At 45.2% G+C, this 23,040-nt stretch overlaps 1 protein-coding gene across 2 annotated transcripts in view; it reads right to left on the bottom strand.

Annotated features, from left to right (window-relative positions):
- The window catches only part of PDE4A (phosphodiesterase 4A), a 418,774-nt gene that overhangs the window by 81,514 nt on the left and 314,220 nt on the right, over positions 1-23,040 (bottom strand). For both annotated transcript variants that reach the window (XM_087710963.1, XM_087710964.1), the window contains exons 2-4: positions 2,984-3,169; positions 2,130-2,166; positions 1,125-1,198 (exon numbers count right to left, since the gene is read on the bottom strand). In XM_087710963.1, the coding sequence (XP_087567089.1) occupies positions 1,125-1,198; positions 2,130-2,166; positions 2,984-3,169 (297 nt within the window). The remainder of the gene's footprint in view (positions 1-1,124; positions 1,199-2,129; positions 2,167-2,983; positions 3,170-23,040) is intronic.

Below are 23,040 nucleotides of genomic sequence, written 5' to 3'. Positions count from 1 at the left end.
GGGGGGGGGCGATATGCTGACTCTGTAAACCACTTAGAAAGGGCTGAAAGCCCTATGAAGCGGTATATAAGTCTAACTGCTATGGCTATTGCTATATGGTGGGAAGCAACTTCTGTCCTTTTCCAATAAGGTCACAAATGAATATTAAACAAAGAAGCCTTGTTGGCATTATCCAGGGATCTAGATAGTCCAACAATCTTTCTCCAGTCCTAGATTGGAGGTGTTTAGGGGAAAACTGCCGAGCAACTGACAGTGAGACAAACTCTCACTGGCTTTTTGCCCTCCAGGAACTGGTATCCAGAGGAACACAATCCTTGTACCTGAGGAATTTATTTAGGTACTGCAATGAAAGACGCATACAATCTCCCATTCCAGCAGCTCTTTATCAACTACGTGGACTAACGAAAATGGGAGTATAATGCAGCAAATTCTGGAAGAATCTGAAATTTTCCACGTGACTGTCTACTAGGTCCTCTAAAACAGTGATCCCTAACCCCCAGTCCGCGGACCGGTGCCGGGCCGTGGAGTACCTGGCACCGGGCCGTGCAGCGGCCGGGGGCCATGATCGCTGTAGCGGCCGGGGGCCATAGTTTCTTTCTGTATGCAAATTAGGGCTAACTGGCACAAGGGGTGTTACTGGACCGCTGGTGGCACTCTGACGTCACCAGCGGCCCACCGCCCCCCTGTGTCCAGCGCCGCCCTTCTCATTCCTTTTCAGCGCTTCAGCGCTGGTCGATTCCTGAAAAAAACCTAAGAGTGCCTGCGCAGCTACGTAGGGCTAGCGTAGACAGCGCTAGTAGCGTAGCCTTGCGTAGGCGCAGTTTGTGCTACGCTATCTACACTAGCCATACTGAACTGCGCCTGCGCAAGGCTACGCTACTAGCGCTGGTCATCGACGTATTCCACCGAAACCGCGAACAACGCCTCCCTATCCCTGCGCGCGCTCAGCGTGCCACGGTAAAATTATCAAAGGCTGACTGGTCCGCGGCGATAAAAAGGTTGGGGACCACTGCTCTAAAAGCTGCTTATCCAAAAGACTTGAATACCTGTCATCTATAACTTGGCTTCATAAAAGATCAAGAAGTCATCAATAGCTTATCTCCCCAGCTTCCATGGACACTTACTTATTGGAAGTCGGCGTAGGAACATTTGCCAGGATGGAGAAATTATTACGGACGCTCCTCAAGCTTGCCAAGACCTGTAAAAAGTCCGTATGGAACAAGAATGTTAAGAACTAAAGTTTGCAATAGAATAATCACAATTAACAATTTAAAAGTAACAAAGTAAAGGAGTCTTCCTCCTCTTAAAGAATTAGGGGCTGTAAAGGGAAGAGGGAGACTTGAACCAAGAAGATTCTTTCCGGGCCCAAGTGGAAAAGTATATGTGGTTCTGTGTTAAGTATTGTTTCTAACAGGGCACAAAAAGAATCGACTTCCTTTTCCATTCTTCCAACAGAGAAAAGCTCTAGATTTCTCTAAATGATCAGAGGCTCAGTACATTTTTCATCAATAGAAACAAGGAAAAAAGAAAATGTGGTCATGCTGATTGGTGCCCGGAAGAAACACAAAGAATGCTATCAACCTTTTATTCTGCAATTCTTTTCATCTACACATATACTGCTACTGAGAAGTGTGTTTTAAGGAATTTGGTTAGCCTCTAATAAAAGTGGCTTATTCAGTCACAGTCCAATGGGAAACAAAAAATGTACTGAAACCAGTGTTGGGATTCATCCAGTTTGGGAGAACCGGTTGTCAACTTTCTAAGCAGTTTGGAGAACCGGTTGTTGGAAGAAATCTTATTTTGTTTTTTCCCCACGCTTTACAGGGCTAACCCTGTAAGGAAGGCAGGAAGGAAACATTCTGGTGTTGTTTCTAGCCTAATCTTTATTGCCCTGCTTACAGAAACTGCCTCTCCGGTTAACCCTTATTGCATCGGAACAGCTAAGGTGAAGCACCCATCGACCTGAGTGACGTTGAGTTGGCCATGCCCACCCAGTCACATGACCACCAAGCCACGCCCACCCAGCTGATCATTAGGGCAGAGAACCGGTTGTTAAATTATTTGAATCCCACCACTGACTGTAACGTAGTAAGCTTTATGAACGATTCTGAAATTAAGAAAAGCCGCACCTGGGCAAATGGTGTCACTATCAGGTCTTCAGTGTGCCTGTAAAGGAGAAAAAATGATAGATCTGTATTACTTTGGAGAGAAGGAACAGAATCTGAAGTTCAAAGTGTTAAATGAAGGCAGAGGAAGCCCAGGTCCTCACTTAACCGGACAATTATTTCACCACCCGATTGTTTCAAAGACAAAACGGGAAGCGGGGAGGGGAAAGTACAAGCCCACCGCCATCAATTTCTATAGGGAAAAACATAGGATAGAGATGGGAAGAAATAAAGAAATAATAACTAAACCCACAGTGTCCCATAATTCTGAGCCACACACTTTTTCTGGCGGGAGACTTGGATGATGCTCAGACAAAATACTGTAGGTCCATTTTCTTAAGCATACAAGTTCACTTTTGAGCCTTGAAGCCATTTACTTTCAGGAAAAGCCAACCAAAATGATCCTTAAGGCAACCCCAGCCTACATACTGAACACCTCTACTAACATTCCCCTCGCCCCGAAGTGCATTATTTAAACCTTGGTTGCTGCGTTCCTTTAAACTCTCTATATTTCGCACAATACATTGAAAAAGATTGTTTGATAGTAGAGTCCAGAGGAATCACATAGCCTATGAGCCTCCCAGTCTACAGCTGATCCAGTGTTGTGGTCAGTAGGCTGATTCCTGGCCTTCAGGGAGCTTGTCACTGAGAAAGGGGGTGTGATAAAGTGCCTGGCTTTCAACCCACCTGTCACCCATGGGACACGTGTGTTTTCCAGCCCAAATTCTACCTGCCTGGGCATTTAAGAGACCCGAGCCTTTTATCTGATTGCTCTATGATCTCCATGAAATCCCACTGGAGAAAGAAGAGGGACTTACGCTTCACTGGCAATGGAGGAGTTCCGTGACATGGTCTTTGGCGACATGTCGTAGTCACTGTCTGAACGATATAGGAAGGACTCACGCCTTTGGCTTTGTGGAAAGCTGGGATGAAGCACCAATCCAGGGCTGGCCTGGGAATCCAGGGGGCTGCGACCTGGAGATGGGCCATTTTCCACTTCAAAGCTGCCAGAGAGAAAAAAGAAACACGTCAAGGAATTCTCAACTAACTAATTCAAGTTAGTTGAATTCTCAACTAACTAATTGCTCAATTAATATTAATAAATACAGAACCTCCACTATATTAATGTGGGAAGAATAACCAACTCGAAGAGTGTTCAGGAGCTCCGTTAAACATCCACTCTTATTCACAGTCCTGTTTTGCATACTGGGCTAAAGAACGGATGACTTAAATATGGTTTATTGATTAAACCATAATTGGCAGAATTCAAAGATTATATTAAGATAAAAGCATGTTTAATAAACCATAAAAGACAACACACTACGGATAAAAATCACATTATGTGTCAAATAGTTTATACAGGAAATCATGCACATTACTTGGGTCAAGTTCATTTTTTTTTTTTAAAAAAAAAGCAGCTCATAAACACAAACAGTTTAATGCAGATTATCTTCTAGAATCCTCTGTAAAATAAACCTACACCAAATTTACAGTTGGATTAAAAAAAGGTATATTGTTCATCGCCAACAGCATACCTTTCAACTAATCTACAAAGCCAGTTAAAGTTCAAGCAAACAGTTCCACCGAAGTTGTAAATGGAGCGTGTGTCAATAAAATTTCTTTTGTCTTAATATATTTTAGACTGTGTTTGTTAAAAATCTATACCGTGTACGGGCTCTGGGAAGTCGGGGGGGGGGGGAAGGGAGGTGGGGTGTTAGTGGGGAGGGGGGATATATAGTATGTGTTAGATTTCAATGTAATGCGATTTCACATGTATACTGTTTCTCTTTAATTCTAGTGTTAAAATAAGACAAGCTGAATATATTGATAGCAGAGATACACCGAAGGGAGGAGTAGAGGGAAAGAAGAAAGAGGGGTAGAGAGGGTGGGAGAAAGGATTGGAGGGAGGGTGAGAGGGAAGGGAGGGAGTGTTTTGGGAGAGAGGAGTGATAGAGGGGGAAGGGAAGTAGGATAGAGGGGAACGTTGGAGGGAAGAACCAAAGTTGGAGGGGGGCGAAAGAAAGGGTGTATGGTGGGCCGAAGTGGTGTATTGGGTTTGTATTTTGGGGGGTATTGTTGACAAGAGGGCGGGCTGTGTTTATTGTTCAATGTTATATGCCCCGGTTATGCACAGTATATATGTGACTCTACGAAATGAAATGAAAATAAAACATATTTACAACAAAACAAAACAAAAAAGAAAGAGGTGTATGGAGGGTTGAAGAGGTATATTGGGTTTCTATTTTGGGGGGTATTGTTGACAAGAGGAATTGCTGTGTTTATTGTTTAATGTTGTATGGCCCCGGTTATGCACAGTATATATGTGACTGTATGAAAATGAAAAATGGAAAATCAAAACACATTTTACGAGGAAAACTAGCCAATTCGTACCGGCCATATTGGTTTATTTATTTTACATAGATACAAGGCTTCACAACAGAGATGGTAAAGATTTCCTTTATGCAAAAGTGGAACTATTTACTAATCAGCTCAAATGACGCCTTAAGAGAATCGCTCCCTTCCTTCCTCAATTTTTAAAAAAATCTTTTACTCCCCCTGCTGGTGAATAAACTGCTTCCTGTATAACAGATACACATTTCTATATAGTGGTTAATTGTTCCAGTTGCATTCCTGCACTGTAAGAAAACTGACAGCACAACGTGTATAGGAAGTAAGTCCCATTCAGTCTTCTGGGTGCTTTAAGACTCAAGGAAACAATGGCGTAAGATGTTTGCATTAACAAAGCATGCAAAAATATTAACGGAATTCCCACCCTTCAGCGAGTTAAAAAGTTCTTCAGAAATATGATGAAAGACAGCACCCACAGTGCTCTTCTACAAGATTCAGTGCTATTCTCCAACCCTGAGTATCTTCCACCACACACCACTAGTGCCCTTCATTGCAATGTGCGATTCCTCAAATACTAGTCCAGTGTTTCTCAACCTTGTCAACTTGAAGATGTCTGGACTTCAACTCCCAGAATTCCCCAGCCAGCGAATGCTGGCTGGGGAATTCTGGGAGTTGAAGTCCAGACATCTTCAAGTTGCCAAGGTTGAGAAACACTGTCCTAGGCACTTGACAACCTGCATTTGCACACATCAACATGCTCACCCAGTCAATGTATTCTGGGAGTTGAAGTCCAGACATCTTCAAGTTGACAAGGTTGAGAAACACTGGACTAGTCAATGCTAGCTTCTCATCAACTCAAGAGTCACAAACTCCAAGATTTCCATGACCCCCAATTCCTATCTCTCACCACCGACTCAGGCAACTAACAAGTTTTCTCTAGCCTGACTGGAAACATGCACTCACGAGCAGCCCCCGTGCGCCAGACGTTAACACTCCGTGCTCGCTGTGGCAGACAATACATTGCCCAACTAACCTTCGGATGGATAAATGGAGGCTGGGCAGAGACATGACCCGGTTGTAACCAATGCCGCTTGACATGTTGACATGAGCCATCCTCCTGGCTGCTGTAGAGCAAGGCGTCTGGGTTACAAGCTAATCCAGATATCTGCAGGAATCAAGCCGCTATTCTCCCTCGTCACGCCCTATGTTGTGCTGGGAGATGTTGGTGCAATCCAGTTGAGAAATGCAGCTAGAGTGACAGGCTGACTCATCACTTGACAACTAAGGCTTAGTTGTGGCTGGGTGGAAGTGACAGGATGTCTCCCAGCCAATCTTAACAACCCCAACAAGGGTTCCAGGGAACGCGCGTGTGCCCTCTTCGGAAAGGCTGGACTTCCTCTTAACTGTGGTTTCAGCTTTTGAGGCTTTCCCCTCGAGTTACCCGTTTCTCTCCCCCACAAACACACAAACGGACATCCCACCCTTGAGATACTCCGGTCTAAGGCAGAGGGGGCAAAAAATAAAACCCTCTGCTTGTTTGGACATAGATGTCCGTTTCAATATATCCCAGACCTAATTGTCTAGGGAGCAGTAGAAATGAAACCAAAAAAGGAAATTAAAAATTAAAAGCCGAGTGACAACAAGACCAACAAAAGGTTGCTTCATTCAATCCATTGGCAAACATTCAAAGAATGTTTCCCCTGCCACCTGCTCTGTAAATCACTTTCGCCTGGTGCAGTTCCGTAAGGTAACGGTTCAACTCCAAATGCGGGGAAAAAATTCTGGATAACAACAATGCATCATCCTCTTTTTATAAACCAACCAACCAATCACCAAATAAAAAACCCATTTCCCTTTGAAAGCCACTCAAGATAGTAACCTGTTGTGGCCCAGCAGGAGCCATTGGAGCTGCCACCAGACTCCGACAGCGAGGAGCCCTATGAGTCGGCTCTGGAGGATGTGGGGGACCCTGGACAGGGTTCCGACTCCAAGCAGGGCGCAGAGAGGCTGGTTGGCCACCAGGTGGTGCCTGAGCCTTGGACCAGTGGGGAGGAGACAAGGGAGTGTGATCCGGATGTCAGCAGTGAGTTGTTCCTGGACGCCCGGCACCTAAGAGCTAATAGGCGTCAGGAACAGTTGCGCAAGTACAGGAGGTAATTGCACTCAGCTGGTGGTCATTAGGCTCCTCTCCAGACTATAAAAGGACTGCTTGTGCACACGCCCCTTTTGCAGGAGTCAACACAGGAACTAATGTCGGAGAACATTATTGTGAGCTTGTTAGGCTGGATTGCTGCCACGGCTTATCTGTGCTGGATTGCTGCCCAAGCTCATCTGTGCCGGTGTGCTGCCAAGGACCTGTCTGTCTGTTAATTAAATGCCATAACTTATCTTTGGCTCGGAGTGTGTTGGTGTGGGACGAGGGGGGTCAGAACAGTAACCATTACCCCATCTTGTGGTAATTTATATGGTAGGTGAAGATGTACTTTACTTGATCTGTTCTAAGTCTCCCGCCAATAACCTTCACGGGATGACGTGAGGTTCTATTAGAGAGAGAGAGAGAGAGAGGGAGGGAGGGAGGGAGGGAAAGAGAGAGGGAAAGAGAGAGAGAGAGAGAGAGAGAGAGAGAGAGAGAGAGAGAGAGAGAGAGAGAGAGAGAGAGAGAGAGAGAGAGAGAGAGAAACGTCTCTCAATCCATGCCAGCCATGATTTTACACTTTTCAGTCATGTGCCCTCTCAGCTGCCTTCTTTTTCCAAACTCAGGAGTCCCAAAGCCCTCCAGTCCTTTTTCACGGAGAAAGCATTTAAGATTTCTGAACATTTTCTTTGCCTTTGCTGTACTTTTGCCAATTCTACTATCTTTTACCAAAGGTAGTGGTCAGAACTATAACAAAATATTCCAGATGAGCACGTATTGAAGATCTGTAAAAGGGCATTTACAAAGTGGCCAATTCTATCTCCAATCACTTTTAATGACCCTTAATATGGAATTTGTGTTTTCCATAGCTGTCATGGATAAGTTTACTCAAAAGTCGTGGACAAGGAACTCTGCCAAGGAACTCTGCCAAAGACATTTGAAGCGGGATACGTTTACAAATCCATACTGATTTTCCTTTGACAAGGTTCGTTCTGCCATGCACATAATTATTTTTTTGCTTTTGATTACTGTTTCTATCTATTTTTCAGGAACAGACATTAAGCTGATGGGGTCAAATGATTTCCCAGGTGTCTTCAGAGCCTCTTTTTAAAAATAAGCATTCACACCTTGCTAATTTTTAGTCTTCTGGCACTGGGCCTGATCTGAGGATCAATACATACTGTACCTACACAAAGAGCATAGTATTAAAACTCTGGGTTCTGATAACATCATCCGAGATAAATAGATGATAAATCAGTGTTTCTCAACCTTGGCGACTTTAAGTCCTGTGGACTTCAACTCCCAGAATTCCCCAGCCAGCTATGCTGGCTGGGGGATTCTAGGAGTTGAAGTCCATAGGACTTAAAGTCACCAAGGTTGAGAAACACTGTGATAGATAGTTAGACAGACAGACAGACAGACAGACAGACAAACAGACACAGACGGATGGATAATCTTGGATTGATGTCATCAGAACTGAGTGTTTTAATACAATACTGTGCAGTCCTTCAAAATGTTTAGTGTTTTTTTTCCTTGTTACTTCTAATTTTTGTGATTTCTTCCCTCCCATGTGAAAGTCAATACAGGCTGTCCCACTTGAATTCTTTGTGTTAAGACAGACTTTCCATTTCCTGAAGGAAGTCTTCTTAACTTTTAGAGTTTCCTGGATACTACTAGAAAGCAGTGCTGGCCTCTTTCTGAACTTGGCTGACTTCTTACATTCCAACTGAGCTGCAATTATTGTTATTTTTACCTCCATTAGACCGATTAGATCCCACAGATTAGGCCTCCTCCGAGTTCCATCCGCCGGCCAGTGTCGACTGGCGACTACCCGGAGGAGGGCCTTCTCTGTGGCTGCTCCGACCCTCTGGAACGAACTCCCCGTGGAGATTCGAACCCTCGCCACCCTCCAGGCCTTCCGCACAGCCCTTAAAACCTGGCTGTTCCGACAGGCCTGGGGCTAAAGAGCTGTTGCCCCCCGTCTCGAATGGTATGACTGTTGTGTGTTTTAAATTATGCATTGTTATGCTTTGTTTTTTAAACTTTTTGTCTGTATCCCCCCTTCCCTGGTTTGAGTTGTGAGCCGCCCTGAGTCCCCTTCGGGGGAAAAGGGCGGCATATAAATACAATAAACTGAACTGAACTGAATTTTTAAATAGTCCCAAGGGAATACAAAAAACATTTCTCGACTTCTCTCATTTGCATGTATGCTAAATATAATAACCAAATACTGTTTTCCTGCCTGTTCTACAACGATTGCATCTTCCACCAGGTCCCTGTTACTATTTATGATCAAATCTACAGATCTTCCTTTCACGTCAGTTCCAAGGCACACCTTCATATAGGTCATTCAGAAAGGAAGTATCTTTGTTGTAGTCTAAGCATGTAGGGAGTCAGTCTATCTAAAGGTGTTGTGGCCCAGCAGGAGCCGTTGGAGCTGCCACCAGACTCCGACAGCGAGGGGTCTTATGAGTCGGCCCTGGAGGAGGACTCAGGACAGGGTTCCGACTCCGAGCGGGGCGCAGAGAGGCTGGTTGGCCATCAGGAGGCGCCTGAGCCTTGGATCAGTGGGAAGGAGACAAGAGTGAGTGATCCAGAAAACATCTGTGAGTTGTTCCGGGATGCACGCCGTTGAAGGGCTACTCGGCGTCAAGAACAACTGCGTAATTACCAGAGGTGATTACGCTCAGCTGATGCTCATTAAGATCCTCTCCTGATTATAAAAGAGACTGCTTGGGCCATGCCCTTCTGGAGAAGTCAACGTTAGGGACTAACAAGAAACAAACTTGGCAGGCTGGATTGCTGCCAGAGTTTGTTTGCATTGCTGCCAAGTTTTGTAGGAATTGCTGCCAGAGTGCTTATCTCTTTGTTTATCTGGCTTGCAGCCAACAAGAGTCTGGACTGATTAAAATAAACATTCTCATTTATGTTGGTTTCAGCTTTCGTTCCTGGACGGAGAAGGGGGGGGGGTCAGAACATAAAGGTATCTGAAATTCTCTATTTTGGTAAGAAGTCAAAGACGTTGCTGACCATCCTGGCAAAATAATATTTTTCAAGGCACAAAGAGTCAGAAGATATTGAGTGAATAAAGACCCTTGGCATTTTGATCAGATGGTGGTAGCATGCCCTTAGGTCTAATATGTATTTATAGCCAGATATTGCCAACCAGAGATGCTTGGTCTTCCAATATTCTCTAGCCCAGTGAGGGCAAACCTTTTAGACACCAAGACCCCAAACTAGGTGTGTGTGCATGCAGAAACATGTGCATGCGCCAACATGCGCACACACATTCACAGACATGCCCGCATGCACAGCAGAAACCCGAAGACCAGCTGGGCCGGTGGGAAATGGGGCATCCCAACACCGGCAGTGTGCCAAGAGGTAATATATTTTTTTCTTTCGCGAGCTTCTGTTTCGTCGTTTGCAGGAAAACAGAAGGTCACGAAAGAAACGCCACGGAGATCTGACCTGGGGCAACGGCATGCGTGCCAGCAGACAGTGCTCTGCATGCCACCTCTGGCAGCTGTGCTATAGGTTCACCATCATAGCTGTAGCATGTTAGGCTTTTTTATTTTCCTTGAAACATTCTCACCTCTGGGTACTTGAGAGACCGCCTGCTGCCGATTACCTCCCACAGACCCATTAGATCTCACAGGGTTGGCCTCCTCCGGGTGCCATCTACCAGCCAATGCCACCTGGCTACTACCCAGGGGAGGGCCTTCTCTGTGGCAGCTCCGGCCCTCTGGATTGAACTCCCTGCAGGGATTCGGACCCTCACCTCTCTCCAGGCCTTCCGAAAAGCCGTCAAAACCTGGCTTTGCCGGCAGGCCTGGGGGTGATGAGTTCCCTCCCCTCCCGACATGTATGGTTGTGCGACTGTTGTTTACTTTTACTATTTGTATTTTGTTTTTTTATGTTCCCCTTTTTCCCCCTTGAATTGTTCGCCGCCCTGAGTCCTCCCGGAGAAGGGCGGCAAACAAATAATAAAATTTGATTCGATTCAACCTCTTCCAGGATGCCCTTCTTTGTTCTTTCTGTAAAATTTGTAATCAGCAAATACCCCAAATATCAACAGAATCTGTTGATTCTGTTCTGTTCTACCTGGTTTCTGTTACAATTGTCATATCTAACATATCTACATTCACTTTAAGCCAAATATATTCTTCATTCCCCATCTTGGGTGGGAGATGAGTAATAGCAGCAGAGAAATACCTATAAAATACCTACGTTATTTTTCAATGTTTGTGTGAATTGGGGGGGGGGAGATTTTGTCTCCTTGTATATCCTGACTGCTATGACCATTCATAGTCCACTTTCCACATTGGTCCTATCCTTACAATATTTTCAAAACATTTATACTATTTCAAACTTGATGTTCTCAGGAGTCGGCTTAAATTTTGCTCTTCCACCTTTTTAAAGTTGTGAGACATCGTTTTGATTCAAGGGAGGCTAGTCTCTCTAATATAGGTTTGGCTTACCTCTCCTCTCACTCCCACTCTAATTCTCCAGTGCCTTCTAAACCTGGTATCATAGTCCCTTCCAATCATTGAGAATAGATGCATCGATGGAAAATGGCAAAGCAAAAAACAGTGAGAAAAGTAAAACATGTGCCGGAAATATATCTACGGTGCATGTTCTATGTGCATGGTAATTAGTGTAAGAAACAGAGGTGGGTTCCTACCAGTTCACACCTATTCGGTAGAACCGGTTCGTCAAATCTACCGAACCGGTTAGAAGAGGTTCCACCAGTGGACCCGGAAAGCAGGCCACACCTACAGAAGAGGTTCCAAAATTTTTTGAAACCCACCACTGGTCCTTGGATAGGATTATTCTACACTATCATGCTCCTATTTATAAAACTCAGTGCCTCTGTGAAAGGTAAGGATGACTACTGCGTTTGTGGTGCAATCAGAACATTGCGTGTGTTGAAGTTGTTTTAACGCAAACCAAAGATGCCTTTTAAAAAACAAGTTTACATCATATTCTTATGCATGCCAGTGCTGTGTGTGAGGTGATTTAAGGTGGTTCTGACAAGTGTCGTCGGCATCTTCATATCCGGTCACATGGGCGGCAAGCCACTCCCATCCGGTCACATGGGCGGCAAGCCACTCCCACAAAGGAGGCCACACCCACAGAGTAGGTTCGAACAATTTTTGAAACCCGCCACTGGTAAGAAACATACAGTCCTAGTTATAACAATTCAGTGTAAATAGTTGTGTTAGTTTCCTTCCCTGGTATACCTTATATAAACCATTCTAGCACAATCAGCATCACCATGAATCAGTACAGCTGCAATCATGCCCCCCCCCTCCCCATGCCCCATCACATTATCAAACCAAGTTGGATCAGCACACAAGTTTTTTCCAGCTGAGCCCTTTTGGTGTTTGGGAGTAAATCTGTTGTTAACAGCAGAAAAAGCCTTAGGAAGCCTCTCATTCTGTTGCAGCAAAGGAAACTCGAAAGACAGCACTGTTGGTGTCTTCCGGTCAACAGCCAGAGACGAGAAACATTACATCTGCCACATAAGGCAAAGCTAGAAAAAGCGATACCTTGAAACAAGCAGCAAGTTTAAATCCTATTCTTTTTTTTTTACTAGTTTATCTCAAAATGAATTTTTAGCGTGTGAGAGAGAGATTGAGATTTGTTTTATTTATATGCCGCCCTATTCCCAGCGGGACTCAGGGCGGCGAACAACTCAAGGGGGGAAAGGGAACACAAAAATACAAGACAAGCATTTAAAATAGCCAACAGCCACACAAATCGAGAGGGGACGGGAGCTCATCAACCCCAGGCCTGCCGACACAGCCAGGTTTTGACGGCTTTGCGGAAGGCCTGGAGAGAGGTGAGGGTCCGAATCTCTGCGGGGAGTTCGTTCCAAAGGGCCGGAGCTGCCACAGAGAAGGCCCTCCCCCGGGTAATAGCCAGATGACATTGGCCGGTAGACGGAACCCGGAGGAGGCCGACCCTGTGTGATCTAATGGGCCTTTGGGAGGTAATTGGCAGCAGGCGGTCTCTCAAGTACCCAGGTCCAATACCATGAAGGGCTTTATAAGTGACGACTAGCACCTTGAAGCGTATCCGGAGACCGATCGGAAGCCAGTGCAGCTCGCGGAGGATAGGTGTAACGTGGGTGTACCGGGGTGCACCCACAATCGCTCGCGCGGCTGCATTCTGGATGAGTTGGAGTCTCCGAATGCTCTTCAAGGGCTGCCCCATGTAGAGCGCATTGCAGTAGTCCAGTCTTGAGGTCACGAGGGCATGAGTTTTAAAACCATATTAGAAAATATGCCAGAGATTCATCGTTTCTGCAAGCCTTTTGCACAACTTGCTTGGGAAATGGACAAATTACCCTTGGGCCAAAGAGATTTACGATTCATTTTTTTAGATTGCATCAGGCATTCTTTTACTGAATTTCAAAATATTGTAAAGGAACCCAGTGTACTTGAGCCTCTTGAACAAAGCTCCAGACTTCACCTCCAGAGTGTCAGTCCTGTCTCACTTGCTGGATGCAATTCCTGGATTTTATTTTATTTTTCATGCAGTAAACCTTACATCGGACCAAATGCCAGCTCAATTTCTTTCTCAAGTTTGTTTGCGTCGATAGGTTAGAGCGTCTTAAGCATTGTTTTTAATACATGCAATTCATCTTGGCTGCACCTCTGCATACATCATGGCACTTTATCTGGCATGTGTGTGTGGGAGTGTGTGTGTGAGCGGGCAACACACACAGCTGTTTTTGTAGTCAATCTAGCTGCAACTCCTTCTGTGCACAGATGTTGAGCGAGCTGCTGACGACATTCTACTCCAGGGCAACAGATAAGATTAAGGATTATCAAGGGAGGGGCAAGGAAAGTAATGGTGGCTTTATCAGCGTCAGGACAGAGGAGTAATAAGAATAAGAATTTACACGACTAAAGTCAGTCCTGCCCACTATTTGGGGTATGGAATATTTTTTCTCCCGGGGACTGAGGGCTTCTCAATTTTCCACACCTTCAACTGCCTTTCCTTTGTTGCTTAATTCTCTTGACTTCATTCCCTTGCAGCAGAAAAAAAACAAACAGATTATGTGTATCTTATTTTAACAGTACATTTCTGTTCAAACAGTTCCCATAATTATATCATGGCATTCATAGGTGTAGAACCTATCCTCAGCCCATTTGTTGAAAACATTCGTTCAGTTATTTTCTAAGTGATATCCCCTCAATGGAACTTCCAACCGCATCAATACACAAACGAAACAATTTTACTACAGAATGCCATAAATGCACAAATAGCAAGCATCAGTCAAATAACAAAATAACTTACAAACAGCAGCTGCTTTAATTATACGCATTATCCAGCCAAATAAAAGGAAATGCAGTATCAGCCAAATGCAACAGTGAATATACAAACCCCTAGAAATATCTCACTTTAAATTAGCAAATTCTGTTGGCCTGGGGACAGAGCAGAGGTGGGTTCCTACCGGTTCGCACCAGTTCGGTAGAACTGGTTCGTCAAATCTACCGAGCCGGTTAGAAGAGGTTCCACCAGTGGACCCGGAAAGCAGGCCACACCTACAGAAGAGGTTCCAAAAAATTTTGAAACCCACCACTGGGACAGAGCCTAGAATGGGGTACTTTTTGGAATCAGTTGGGTGGGTTCAGTGGTGAATAGATGCTTTAAACTTCTGTAGTTTGGCCAAAACTTCCAGCTCTGCCCTGGCCCTCAGGCCTGGAGTACTTTTCACATTCCTAAGAAAAGGCATATATGAAATAGTAGGCTTTAGTGACTCATAAGAGAACTGCTATAGTAAATATTGATTCTTTCAATTTGACAGAATTTCCACAGGTGTGGGGATTATAGCCATTTCTCATGGCCACAAGGCCACTGGCTTTCACAGTTTAGAGGCAGGATCTCTGAAGCACATAGATAGAAATGTGAGTGTCCCTTCAAATGACTTCTCCCCACATTTAATGCTCCAAAGATGAAGCAAATAGCAAAAGGTGCAAATATTTTGGAGAGGGTTAAGGCCCATTAAATACTGGTGGAATATATACGTATATGCATAATTAGTATGTTGCACAATGATACATACTTAGCCAAGACTAAAAATTTACTGAACTCAATATTACTACAACTAAGTAAACCTTCTCAGGATTAGAAACTATGGTTCCAGTCTTATAGATATTTGTTTCAGAATAAACCATCTCGACTCTATGAGGGAGGCCTGTCCCATCCATGCTGGCAGAGGAGGCACGCTGTAGATCCCATCACTCGAGGGATTCTGGCTGATGGTGTCCAGGAAAACAGGCTTCTCTGGGGCCCTGGTACTTTGTAACATCTTGCCCAGTGGTGGGATTCAAATAATTTAACAACCGGTTCTCTGCCCTAATGATTTCTTCCAACAACCAGTTTTCCAAACTGCTCAGAAAGTTAACAACTGGTTCACCCGAAGTGGTGCCAACTGGCTGAATCCCACCACTGATCTTGCCCCTGAGGTCAGATTGGCTCCCACCCTCCCGTCCTTCTGTCAGAGCCTGAAGACCTGGCTGTGCCAGTTGGCCTTGGGCTCCAAGAGGGAGCATCTGGAGGCTGGAGATGGTTGATGGAGTAATAGCAGATCCAACCTCTCCCATGAGCATCTTGCTCCCTCCCCCTTCCATCTTTAATTATAATTTTGTGTTGTGGCCCAGCAGGAGCCGTTGGAGCTGCCACCAGACTCCGACAGCGAGGGGCCCTATGAATCGGCTCTGGAGGATGTGGAGGACCCTAGACAGGGTTCCGACTCCGAGCAGGGTGCAGAGAGGCTGGTTGGCCACCAGGAGGCGCCTGAGCCTTGGACCAGCGGGGAGGAGACAAGGGAGAGTGATCCTGAAGTCATGCATTGGAGCAGTGGGGAGGAGCCAAGGGAGTTGTTCCTAGATGCCCGGCACCAGAGATCTAATAGGCGTAAGGAACAATTACGCAATTACAGGAGATAATTGCACTCAGCTGGTGGTCATTAGGCTCCTCTCCAGACTATAAAAAGGAATGATTGTGCACACGCCCCTTCTGCAGAAGTCAACGCATTAACTAATGTTGGAGAACAGTATTGTGAGCTTGGCAGGCTGGATTGCTGCCAAGGCTTATCTGTGCCGGTTTGCTGCCAAGGACCTGTCTGTTAATAAATTCCGTAAAGTATCTTTGGCTTGGAGTGTTTTGGTATGGGAGGAGGGGGGGGGTTCAGAACAATTTTGTATTCTTATTGTTATAGTTTTACTGCTTTTGATGTTATAAGTTATCCAGAGTCACCTTTGGCAATATGGGGGAAGGGGCAAATAAAATGAATGAATGAATGAATTAATTAATTAAAAAAAATATAAGCACTGAATTTGTTCCAAAGTAAATGCTGGCTTCCACAGTCACTCATCCAATCTCAGCATTTTGCAAGGTTTCTAGGCTGGCCATGTAGCCAGTTTTCCTCCCTGCCTTGGTAGGATTGACATCTGTTGACAGAACAGAAGACAGAGAACCTTCCCATTGCATTTGGGATTCTACCCAGTTATGAACACAAGAGTTTCTGTCCACTAATCGCTACTAGATAAGAGAGATACGTGGCCACTTTTCTCCTATCTTACAGGTATGTTTTTATTAAGAAGTTTTAAGACTAGATAATTGGTGTGAGTCTCTTGGCCAGAGAGCATCATTATCCAAGCTCCCTCTTTGTGTCCAGGTGACAGAGGCAGGCCATACATTTCAATAATGTAAGGTTAAAGTCACTGGTATAATCTGAAATCAGCAGAGGACACAAGGCATTTACATAAAAACATAACAAAGAATTTGGCAGGCAGAAAAAGGGCCTTCAGGGATGTGGAAAGAAGGGAGGTGCTTTAGGGAAAGAATCTTAGGGTGGAGAATTAAGGCAGGGAACATTAAAAGCATTGGAGGCTTTGGATTCTTTTACTATATCAAGCAGGGTGAATTTTCATTTTTATTTATTAAAAAATTTAAATTGCCCCAAAGCTGAAACTGGATCAGTTTGTATTTTGCCTTAATATCCCATTAGTTTCTCTTCAATACATTTGTTTACAGCACTTTGCTCTCCTCTGCTTTTCCAATATTGCTGATTAACAAGCAACAAAATGTAATTGAAGAACACATGAACTATAAACTACATTATATAAGTATTTAAGTGAGCTTTTATTCATTCGCTGGCTGACATGTCATCCCAGGATGGAAACAAGTGTGGCAGATAACAGATAAAGAGAGTGGTATACTACTTGCCCAGTTTAAAACCCTTTTCAGACAATGGTGCTTCGATTGTAGTCTAAAGCTAGAATCGCACGAATGGATGAAAACAGTTTCTCCAAAGTAAATATTTTAGGACTGAGAAAGAAAATCCCTTATTGCCTTCAGTTTTGACGTTACTGAACTACAACTCCCAGCAGATCAAAGTGGCAAAATCAAAAGGGGAAGGCTGAAAATTACGATTAGCAATAGCAATAGCAGTTAGACTTATATACCGCTTCATAGGGCTTTCAGCCCTCTCTAAGCGGTTTACAGAATCAGCATATCGCCCCCACAGTCTGGGTCCTCATTTCACCCACCTCGGAAGGATGGAAGGCTGAGTCAACCTTGAGCCGGTGAGATTAGAACCGCTGAACTGCAGATAACAGTCAGCTGAAGAGGCCTGCAGTACTGCACCCTAACCACTGCACCACCTCGGCCGTACCTGGCAAGCACTGTGATCTCTGGGCAGAATATATGTTTGAATGTTTGAATGTTTATTTAATGTGTATGCCGCCCCACTCCCGAGGGACTCGGGGCGGCGAACAACCAAAGGGGGGAAGGGGATACAAATAGGACAAAAGACAGACAGAGTAAAAAATAACAACAGTCACAAACATTTCAAGTGGGGCTGGAAATTCATCAGCCCCAGGCCTGCCGGAACAACCAGGTCTTCGTGGCTTTGCGGAAAGTCTGGAGGGTGGTGAGGGTCCGGATCTCCACGGGGAGATCGTTCCAGAGGGCTGGAGCAGCCACAGAGAATACCCTCCCCCGGGGATTTGGGCTGGCAGATGGAATTCGGAGGAGGCCTAATCTGTGGGATCTAATCGGTCTTAGGGAGGTAATTGGCAGGAGGCAGTCTCTCAAGTACCCAGATCCGATACCATGTAGGGCTTTAAAAGTAACGACTAGCACCTTGAAGCGTGTCCGGAGCCCAATAGGCAGCCAGTGCAGCTCGCGGAGGATAGGTGTCACGTGGGTGTACCGAGGTGCACCCACAATCGCTCGCGCGGCTGCATTCTGGACAAGCTGAAGTCTCTGAATACTCTTCAAGGGCTGCCCCATGTAGAGCGCATTACAGTAGTCCAGTCTTGAGGTCACAAGGATGTGAGTGACTATTCCAAGGGCCTCCCGGTCCAGGTAGGGTCGCAATTGGTGCACCAGGCGAACCTGGGCAAATGCCCCCCTGGTCACAGCCGACAAATGATATAAGGCAGTTTTCGTACAGGTAGTAGCAATAGCAATAGCAGTTAGACTTATATACCGCCTCATAGGGCTTTCAGCCCTCTCTAAGCGGTTTACAGAGTCAGCATATCGCCCCCACAGTCTGGGTCCTCATTTCACCCACCTCGGAAGGATGGAAGGCTGAGTCAACCCTGAGCCGGTGAGATTAGAACCGCTGAACTGCAGATAAACAGTCAGCTGAAGTGGCCTGCAGTACTGCACCCTAACCACTGCGCCACCTCGGCTCTTAGTCCTTGATTTATGACCAGAAGTTCTGTTGCTAAGCAAGGTGATAGTTAAGTGAGTCATGCCCAATTTTATGACATTTTTTTGCTGCAATTGTTAACTCGTTGCAGCCGTTAAATTAATCTTGTTTCCCCCATTGACTTTGCCGGTCAAAAGCCAGCTGGGAAAAATCACAAATGGTGATTGCATGATTTTGGGACGTTGCAATGATTGTAAATATATGGCTAGCTGCCAAGCCCCAGAATTTTGATCACATGACCATGGAGATGCTGTGATGGTCATAAATGTGAGGACCAATCATAAGTCACTTTTCTCATTGCTGTTGTAACTGCTGTAATTGGCTAAACCAATGGTTGTAGGCCAAGAACTATTTGTAGGTTAACGTGAGTTCCTCCCACTCACTGCTTAGCTACATGGATAATCCATAGCTCAATATGAATTGGAATATTTAAAAATTCCAGTGTTTCTTTATAACCGAATCCAAGCAAGCAAGAGCAAGGAGTCCCCCTTTGAGGGAGATGTGTGGGAAAGAAGGAAGGAAGGAAGGAAGGAAGGAAGGAAGGAAGGAAAGAAAGAAAGAAAGAAAGAAAGAAAGAAAGAAAGAAAGAAAGAAAGAAAGAAAGAAAGAAAGAAAAGAATTTAACATATACAAAACATATAAAGAATGATTGCAGGAATTGGGTATTTCTAGTGAAAAGAAGGACCAGGAGTGACAAGACAGCAGTTTTCCAATATTCGAAGGGCTGCCACAAGGAAGAAGGGGGCCAACTTATTTACCAAAGCACCAGAAGACAAGACAATGGATGGAAACCTGTTGTGGCCCAGCAGGAGCCGTTGGAGCTGCCGCCAGACTCCGACAGCGAGGGGCCCTATGAGTCGGCCCTGGAGGATGTGGAGGACCCTGGACAGGGTTCCGACTCCGAGCAGGGCGCAGAGAGACTGGTTGGCCACCAGGTGGCGCCTGAGACTTGGACCAGTGGGGAGGAGACAAGGGAGAGTGATCCAGAAGCCAGCAGTGAGTTGTTCCTGGATGCACGCCATCGAAGAGCTACTCGGCTCAGGAACAATTACGCAATTACAGGAGGTAATTACGCTCAGCTGGTGGTCATTAGGCTCCTCTCCAGACTATAAAAAAGACTGCTTGTGCCACGCCCTTCTTGCAGAAGTCAACTCTTTGACTAAAGAGAAACTAACTTGGCAGGCTGGATTGCTGCCAAGGTTTGTCTGAGTTGCTGCCAAGGTTTGTCAGACTTGCTGCCAAGGTCCTTATCTGTTTGTTTGTTTAGTTTTCAGCCACCGAGATTCTGGTCTTGTTATTAAAGGACATTCCATTTAAGCTTGTCTCGGCTTTCGTTACTGGATGGAGGAGGGGGTCAGAACAGAAACCAATCAAGGAGAAAAGCAACCCAAAACTAAAGAGAAAATTTCTAGCAGTGAGAACAATTAACCAGTGGACAATTAACCAGTGCCTTCAGAAGTTGTGGGTGCCCCATCACTGGAGGCTTTAAAGAGACTGGACAGCCATTTATCAGAAATAGTATAGGTCTTCTATGATAGTAGGGGATTGGACTAGATGACCTCCAATGTGCCTTCCAACTGTTACTATTATTGTTACTGAATCACTACTGGTTGAATGACCAGGAATCTTCTGGTCATCTGAAAGTGTGCTAGCCACAATGCTAATAATACGCCTCCCATGATTTGTAAAGTAATCACATCTGGAGACATATAGTCCAAGAAAAATTGAATAATGGGCTAGATGAATCAGATGCTAGAGTCAATTTTAAATACTCCTTAAGGCAGGCGTAGGAAACGTGTGGATATTTAAATATTCCTCAAGTACAACTCTTCAGCTCTTAAACCTTGGTCACCGATGAGCTACGGCTACAGTTCAGCTCTATCTTGAGGGCCTCGGATTCTCCTGAGGACTGACTGAAAATACATGTTTAGTAATGGAAACATTTGCCACGAAACGTCACACGTAGCTTTCTTAAAGCTCCTTACCAGATGTGCAGCCCCCGGGGGAAATCTTGGGTTTCTACATTAGTCACAGCACTCACTGAGCATGCGGCATCGATGGTGAGAGAAACAAAACTTGTTAAACCGGGAAAGAGCGCATAAGATGGGAGATCCCCCCCCTATGTGGAATTAAGGTGAGTAAGAACATCTGTACTGGAAGCTGATTGGCTAGTCACAATTATCCTGGCCCAGAAAGCACTGAATGTGGTTTATTCTCGTTTTCGGAATTCAGGGAAAGTAATTTTTTTTACTTTACTTTTTTAAAATGTAAGATGATGCTGATTCTGCGGTGGTCTCCTCCGAAAATGGGAAATGAATAAAAGCCAAGATGTTGATTACACATCCACAGCAACCTCTCTGTTTCCAATCAAAATGGGTGCGGTTATTCCTTTGGCAGCTTTGCGATACGGAGAGGTTCTTCGCTCACAGAGTTCATGTAAGGTTAGGCGTCAAAGTCGAATGTCACTTTTGCAGCTGGGCTGCACGGAGAGATGGGCCCGGAGGAGCGTCAATCCAAAGTGGTGGGGGCAAAAAGGGAAAAAGGAAGCCTGGTGTAGAGAGACATCCTCATCGGTTCTGAGACTTCACAAAGCTCCTTAAATCAACAGCCAGAAATACATGTTCGAAAAACTAATCCAGGGGAAGCATTTTTTTTAAAATAAGCTACCCAGAGATTTTTACTGCAAGGAGAGAGAATAAAGCTATTGTATTTTTCTTTAGCAATAGCAATAGCAGTTAGACTTATATACCGCTTCATAGGGCTTTCAGCCCTCTCTAAGCAGTTTACAGAGTTAGCATATTGCCCCCAACAACAATCCGGGTCCTAATTTTACCCACCTCGGAAGGATGGAAGGCTGAGTCAACCCTGAGCCGGTGAGATTTGAACAGCCGAACTGCAGAACTGCAGTCAGCTGAAGTAGCCTGCAGTGCTGCATTTAACCACTGCGCCACCTCGACTCTTTAGTTTGCTACGCTTCATTTACAACTGGGATATCAAAGTCGATTTCATTGAGGGCTGCATCAGGGTTTGTGTTTGACCTTGGGTGATGGGTGTGGCCAGGTGGGATGTGGCCAGCTCAGTGGTTGTTGTTGTTGTTGTTTATTAGTTTTGTCCACTCCCGAAGGACTCCGGGCGGCTCACAATAAACAGGGGAAGGGAAATAAATACGACAATACAAAGAATTTAAAAATGCACAACATTCACAATTGAGGCGGGGCTGGATATTTCAACAGCTCCCAGCCTGTCGGAACAGCCAGGACTTGGTAGCTTTACGGAAGGCCGGGAGGGTAGTAAGGGTCCGGATCTCCACGGGGAGCTCATTCCAGAGGGCCGGAGCAGCAACAGAGAAGGCTCTCCCCCGGGGGGTCGCCAGCCGACATTGGCTGGCCGATGGAACCCGGAGAAGGCCAAGCCTGTGAGATCGAATCGGTCTTTGGGAGGTAATTGGCAGGAGGTGGTCTCTCAGGTACCCAGGTCCAATGCCATGCAGGGCTTTATAAGTGGTGGGATTCAAATAATTTAACAACCGGTTCTCTGCCCTAATGACCATCTGGGTAGGTGGGGCTTGGTGGTCATATGACTGGGTGGGTGTGGCCAACTCAAGGTCACTCAGTTCGATGGACGCTTCACCTTAGCTGTTACAATATAATAAGGGTTAACCGGAGAGGCAGTTTCTGTAAGCAGGGCAATAATTAGGCTAGAAACAATATCAGAATGTTTCCTTCCTGCCTTCCTTATAGGATTAGCCCTGTAAAGTGGGAAAAAAACAAAGATTTCTTCCAACAATCGGTTCTCTGAACTACTTAGAAAGTTACCAACCGGTTCTCCCGAATAGGTGCGAACTGGCTGAATCCCACCACTGGGCCAGCTCATCATCACTCATGTTGGGGACCCCTGTGGTGGCTTGAGCGCTCTGCCAGCAAAAATGGGCTCCAGAGCTCCCTCTCGGCTGCAATAGCCTCCTGCAACTCTCTGCCAGCAAAAACAGAGCTCAGGAGGGCCGCCCACAGCCCTCCCAAGCTTCATTTCCGCTGGCAGAGGCACTGCGGATTCGTCCTTCGATGTATCCAGGGTGGTCCCGGGGGCCAGATCTAAGCACCTTGTGGGCTGGGTCTGGACTTTGAGTTTGACACACCTGGTTTACAAAAACAACTTCTTCATCCCTAAACTGTACTAGGTTGAGGTTCTGTAAACCAGTGGTTCCCAAACTTGGCAACTTTAAGACTTGTGGACTTCAATTGCCAGAATTCTCCAGCCAGTCCACAAGTCTTAAAGTTGCCAAATTTGGGAACCACTGCTGTACACCATCGCCAAGTTGGAAACTCAGCTAGAACTAAATGGACAGCTGCTTTACACATGAAGTTGAAGCAAGACAATTAGTCTAGATAAGTGATCCAGGCTGTCTGAATGAGATTTCGTTATTTCTGCAAACATAAATTTGATAGACGAACATTTTTTAAAAGATATGCTTAGGAATAACGAAAAATGAAGTAAAAATAAAAGTCCTTGTTGCAGGGCAAGGAAATCAGTATGATGGACGCTTTTCAACATAGGCATTTGCAAAAAAAGAAAAAGAAAAAGAAAGAAAGAAAAAGAAGAGAAAAGGTGAAAAAGACAGAGAAAGAAGTCTTGGGATCTTAGCCAAGAAGACAAGGGTT

This window comes from Thamnophis sirtalis, unplaced genomic scaffold (assembly GCF_051295495.1).
Source record: "Thamnophis sirtalis isolate CommonGarterSnake01/CBP01778 unplaced genomic scaffold, rThaSir2_p1.2 scaffold_3, whole genome shotgun sequence".
NCBI classification, from domain to species: domain Eukaryota; kingdom Metazoa; phylum Chordata; class Lepidosauria; order Squamata; family Natricidae; genus Thamnophis; species Thamnophis sirtalis.
This window is presented reverse-complemented; position numbering and strand designations above follow the sequence as displayed.